Source organism: Sapajus apella, unplaced genomic scaffold (assembly GCF_009761245.1).
Source record: "Sapajus apella isolate SASKATOON/1434 unplaced genomic scaffold, GSC_monkey_1.0 scaffold5, whole genome shotgun sequence".
Taxonomy (NCBI): Eukaryota; Metazoa; Chordata; class Mammalia; order Primates; family Cebidae; genus Sapajus; species Sapajus apella.
The window spans coordinates 14,435,614-14,441,223 of NW_022436945.1; the positions used below are offsets into that span (position 1 = coordinate 14,435,614).

Below are 5,610 nucleotides of genomic sequence, written 5' to 3' on the forward strand. Positions count from 1 at the left end.
TTCCTTCCTTCCTTCCTTCCTTCCTTCCTTCCTTCCTTCCTTCCTTCCTTCCTCCCTTCCTCCCTCCCTCCCTCCCTTCCTCCCCCCTTTCCTCCTTCTTTCCTTCCTTCCTCCTTCCTTCCTTCCTTCCTTCCCTCCTCCCTCCCTCTCTCCCTCTCTCTCTCTCCCTCTCTCCCTCCCTTCTCTCTTTCTTTTTATCTCTTTCTTGTTTCTTTCTTCTTCTTCCTTTTTTTAAATCAAGCTTACAGAATCTGAATCTCTTGGGGTGGGGCCTGGGCATCTAATTTTTAAAAACTAGAATCTGATGTGCAGTCAACACTAGAGGCCCTGCCAGGTTCGCTTCCTCTTCCAACTGCCAGACTCAAGTTTCCCATTGTCTGCCCACCTGTCTCCCCACCTGGGCACCCTCCGGCATCTCACCCTCAGGAGACTCTGGCTGGACTCATCCTTTCTCCCTTCTTCTCGGGACCAGTCTCTCCTGCTGGGAACTTGGTCATCTGCACTGCGCCTTCACCTTCCCGCCTGCCAGCGCCGCCTGGCGTGCTTCTTAACCCATGCCTCCTCTGCGTGCGCTGCCTCCACTTTGGTAAAAGCCTTCATTTCCTGCTTGGGTTACTACAGTGCCCCCAACTATCTCCCTGCCTCTATTTCTGCTTCTCTGTCTCTCCCTAGGCTACTCCCATGCTTCTTCCTCTTCTCTCTTCATCTCAAAGTCCAGCCCACATCCTTCTACTTGTATGACTTAAGGAACCAAAGACTACCTCTTCACCCACTTTTCTTCTTAAAAACTTCCCACTGCACTACCTGCTGAGATGGCCTTCCTACCCAACTTGGCTGGAAAACTCCTACCCATCTTGTGGAATCCAGTTCAAAAGTCACCACCTCTGAGAAGCCTCCCAGAGGCCCCCAGGGAGATGGGTACTAGGTACTACCTGCTCTGTCTTTCTCCAGCACAGGCCCCATCCTCACTCACTGGATTGTGCTGGAATGACTGCATGCCACGTCTGTCCTTCACTGAACTCCTTATGCAACAATCACATATTGTATGTCTCCTATTGCCAGGTGTGGGCCCAGGTGCTGGGGATACCGATGAATAAAACTGAGTTTCTGTCTTCAAGAAGCTCCAAGTCTACTGAGTGTAGCAGAGAACGGGGAGAAGTCACTTCAGGCAGAAGGCGTAGCACATGCAAAGCCCAAGAAGGCAGGACGGAAGCCTCAGGGATGTCTGTGCGGGAGGATGGAGGAAGAGGGGGACAGGAGGCCAGGCGAGGAGGGGAGGGGCTGGTCCGGAAGGGCCATGAGACACCCCTCATGCTCCCTGAGACCCCTCCCCGGTATGGAGACAGGACTGGAAAGCACCATGATCATTTGTGACTCAGATGCCTGTGGGTGTCTTCAGAGTGGGTCTCACCCATTTTTACAACCACAGCACCTAACACAGTGCCCGGCCCACAGCAGGCCTTGGACAAACGTTTGCAAGAATGCATATCCACTGGGTCAGGAAGCCCCTTGGGGACTGGGGGGAGGAGTTGGCTCTGCGACGATGGGGTCCCTGAGATTTCATGTTTCAAGAGACTAAGCCTCACTCCGCCCCCATCTCGGCGGGGGCGTCCCGCAGGTGCCCGACCAGGCCATGCTGGCGCTGCTGTGTTCCTGCCTGCTCCTGGCAGCCGGGGCCTCGGACGTCTGGATGGGAGAGGACCTGGTGGAGCCCAGCTTTGACTTGGCGGAGCGGATCCGAGACATGCACGCCAAGGTCTCGGAGATCTGGCAGAAGCTCACGCAGCGGCGGGACGACGACGACGTGCTCCACGCCACCTGCCAGGTGCAGCCCTCGGCCACGCTGGACGCCGCGCAGCCCCGGGTCACCGGCGTGGTCCTGTTCCGGCAGCTCGCGCCCCGCGCCAAGCTCGAGGCCTTCTTCGACCTGGAGGGCTTCCCGGCCGAGCCGAACAGCTCCAGCCGCGCCATCCACGTGCACCAGTTCGGGGACCTGAGCCAGGGCTGCGAGTCCACCGGGCCCCACTACAACCCGCTGTCCGTGCCGCACCCGCGCCACCCGGGCGACTTCGGCAACTTCGCGGTGCGCGACGGCCGCCTCTGGAAGTACCGCGCCGGCCTGGCCGCCTCGCTCGCGGGCCCGCACTCCATCGTGGGCCGGGCCGTGGTGGTCCACGCCGGCGAGGACGACCTGGGCCGCGGCGGCAACCAGGCCAGCGTGGAGAACGGCAACGCGGGCCGGCGGCTGGCCTGCTGCGTGGTGGGCGTGTGCGGCCCCGGGCCCTGGGCGCGCCAGGCGCAGGAGCACTCGGAGCGCAAGAAGCGGCGGCGCGAGAGCGAGTGCAAGGCCGCCTGAGCGCGTGCCCCCCGACGGCGGCCAGGGACCCCCGGCGCCCCCCTCTGCCTTTGAGTTTCTCCAACAGGCACCCTCCACCCTGGGGTCTCACCTTCGCCTTTGCTGAAGTCTCTCCGCAGCCCTCCCCAGCCAGGTCTCCCTTCTGTGCGCTGAGACCCTCCACCCTTTCCATCCCGAGAACCGCCCAACCCTCGGGGCCCCCCACTCAGTGGGTCCAGGGCCTCCATTTGTACTGAAACACCCCGTCCACGCTGACAGCCTCCCAGGCTCCCGCAGGCCTCTTTCCACCCGGACCCTCCTCCCCCAACCCTATGAGACCTGAGTACCAGCCTCTGACCCTCCTCCCTCCACCCCATAAGGCCTGAGACCCCACCTCTGACCCTCCTCCCTCGCCCTAAAAACCCTGAATCCCCGCCTCTGACCTGACAATCTTCTCTCTTCCCGCCTTCAGATTCCTCCTAGGCGCTCGCTCCTAGGCCCCTCTGGGGGGTTACCTAGAGTCCTCCTCCCCCTCCCCACCCACCACCGCTCCGTGGCCAGCCGGCCGGTGCAGCGGATGTCAGGCCAACTGCCCGGCGTCCTTAGCTGTTTCCCATCCACCGCCACCCCACTGAGAGCTGCTCCTTTGGGGGGATATTTGGCGGTCTTCATATTGCACATTAAAAATTCAGCAATTCAGTACTGCGTCGGGGCCTTGGTTACTTTTTTGTTTTAGGCTTCTCTCCCAGGCTCAGTTTTTTTTTTTCTTTTTTCTTTTTTTAAGTGGCAAAGCTATTTCCCAAATCCCTGCAGGACTTCTCCTGAACCTCTGCCCCCACCCCGCTAACCCTACTGGCAACAACGCTCAGCCAGTTTGTCTTGCCCTTCAGTGTGGCTCCAAGAGGAAGGTCACCAGAATCACTCAGGGAAATTTTTAAAAAATACAGCTTCCTGGGCTAAATCCCAGAGCTGTGGAATCCAAAGGGAGAAGAGAAAGTTTATTTGCAACAAGCTTCCAGATGATTATGACACGGGAGACTCTGGCCTGAGTGGAGGAGGCGTTCTATGTCACCTGGGCTGGTGGCTTGTCACATCTGCCTCTGAGTACAGCGTTAGGTCCATTTCCCAGATGTCAGAGACAGTGCCAGGGAAGCCACGTGACTGGAATGGTGGGCTTGGAATGTGACTTTGTTAGCATCCAGCAGGACCAAGATCAGAGGCAAACGGAGGCAGCGGGATGAAAAGGCGGCTGATTTTGATGAAGGCTTGTTGGGAGTTCAGCTTTCTATCGAACTGTATAATCTATAACCAAGCTAGAACAGTCTTGCGTATTCACCTTCATTCACGGAATAAACGTACTTGTGATAACTTTTTACCTTCCCAGGGTAGCCTCACTTCCTAGCCTTGGCTTTTCTGCCCCGGTTACTGGGAGGCAGCTTCTATCTCTCCCAGACTCCTAAGGCAGTGCGTCAAACTGAACCGCAGCCAGAAACCTGTCCCCAGGAGCTATTTTTACCTCTAACTAGGACTAACTTGTTATTTAAAAATTTTTCCTTGAACCCAGGTGACAATGGGAGAGAAAGGCTATTGCCTGGTGACTTTGCTCCACCAACTGGATCTTACTGGTTTGAATACTAACTTGAACTGTAGGCACCAGCACTGAAAGGGAATGAGTTAACGATGTCTCTAAGTCTTCCGATCCTGATCTCAAATATCCCCCAATTACAAGTTGCCACGAGGCAGCAATTACATGGGGGCTCAGGATGGAGAGGATTAAAATCCCCAACACCCACCTTCTACTCTGCTGCCTGGATTATGGTGAATTCAGGATCATCAGGAAAGGTGTGGATCCTTTTTTTTTTCTTTTTCTTTTTCTTTTTTTTTTTTCAGAAGGAGGCTGACGCTTCTTGTCAATTGCATTCGGTTCTTAGTGTCTCTCTTCACAACCCTTGACCCCCTAGACAGGGCTGGAGAGACACCCTAGCAGACTCACTCGATTTCTGTTCCAGGAATAGGATGGATAAAATATCCTATGGGCCTCCAGAGCCAAAACCAAACCAAATAAACAAAACAAACTCCCAAAACAAAACAAAAAAAACAAAAAACAAACAAGAAAAGAAAAAAAAACAGGAAATAATAGGAGGACAAATTACAGTTAATTGTAAGGGCAAAGATATGCATATAGCATGGTGGTTAACAGGTCAGATTCAGGTAGAGAGCTCCATTTGAACCCCAGCTCTGCCACACTCACAAGCTGTGTGACCTGAACAAGTCCCTTAACCTCTCTGAGCATGGGTAAAATAAGATCATCATACCAGATTGTTTTGAAGATTAAATCAAGCATTATTCATAAGAGGTGCATAACATAGTATGCACAACAAATAAGGACCTAATAAGTATCTAATTAATAACAATGATGAAGATTTAAAAAAATAGCTACTACTAATAAATAGATGGGGCTGCCTTGTAAGGTGGTAAGCATCATGCAACCAGGATTCAAATGAACGAAAGTTGCTACCTCTGAGGTTCCCGTGAAGGATCTCTGCATCCATTGAGAGACTGGATGACATGAACTCTGCGATCCCAGCTCTCGTGGGGAGGGGATCTAGGATGAAGGGAGGATTGTGGGTCATAAAGGCAGACATCTGGTTCTTGGCACAGAACCATATGTGTGCCACCAAAGCCACCCATCGGACCCCACTTGGCCCCTGGAGTCTATTTTTACTTCTCTCATCTTACAGATCTATTTTGTTAATGTCCTTATATTTGCTGTTTTGACTTCACAGCCAGCTTGCTAATCAGTTTGCCTGTTTGACTCACAGGGTTTGCATTTGTCACTGGGACTGAAACACACACTTGTTTTGATTTCTTTTTGTAAAATTAGAAGCGTTTGATGTAATGACTCTACCTAGACACAGCTGGTAAAGTGAGAATAATGCTCAAGTTTGCACAGTTTAAACACAATGTAGACAATAATTAGAAATGCTATCTTTGGATGTTTAGGATAAGCTTTTTCTCAGAATTGCACTGATTTTTTTTTCCGAGTGGGGCTTTTTAGTGCATATATACAGAAATACTAAAAACGTAAGAAAATAGAGCAAATCAGTGAGTGCTTTGGTCAACTTGAAAGACTGCAGGAAATAAACCAACTGATTTTAGATCTGCCTTTTTTTGACTGAGTGCATAAAATCTTTACATTCTCCATATTTTTCATGACTACCATATGATCAAATAGTTTTAGGTGACAGATTGCAACTGGTAAGTTGCTGCAATAT

The 5,610-nt window shown here is 52.4% G+C and overlaps 1 protein-coding gene across 2 annotated transcripts in view; it reads left to right on the forward strand.

The window, feature by feature from the left end:
• SOD3 (superoxide dismutase 3) overlaps window positions 1-2,803 on the forward strand; it is a 5,520-nt gene extending 2,717 nt beyond the window's left edge. The window contains exon 2 of one of the 2 annotated variants that reach the window (XM_032273491.1): window positions 1,063-1,592. In XM_032273491.1, the coding sequence (XP_032129382.1) occupies window positions 1,063-1,374 (312 nt within the window). In that variant the 3' untranslated portion in view covers window positions 1,375-1,592. Of the gene's footprint in view, window positions 1-1,062; window positions 1,593-1,618 lie in introns of those variants that run through there. The other variant, XM_032273488.1, reaches the window with a different exon arrangement.
• Window positions 2,804-5,610: the final 2,807 nt, after the last annotated feature.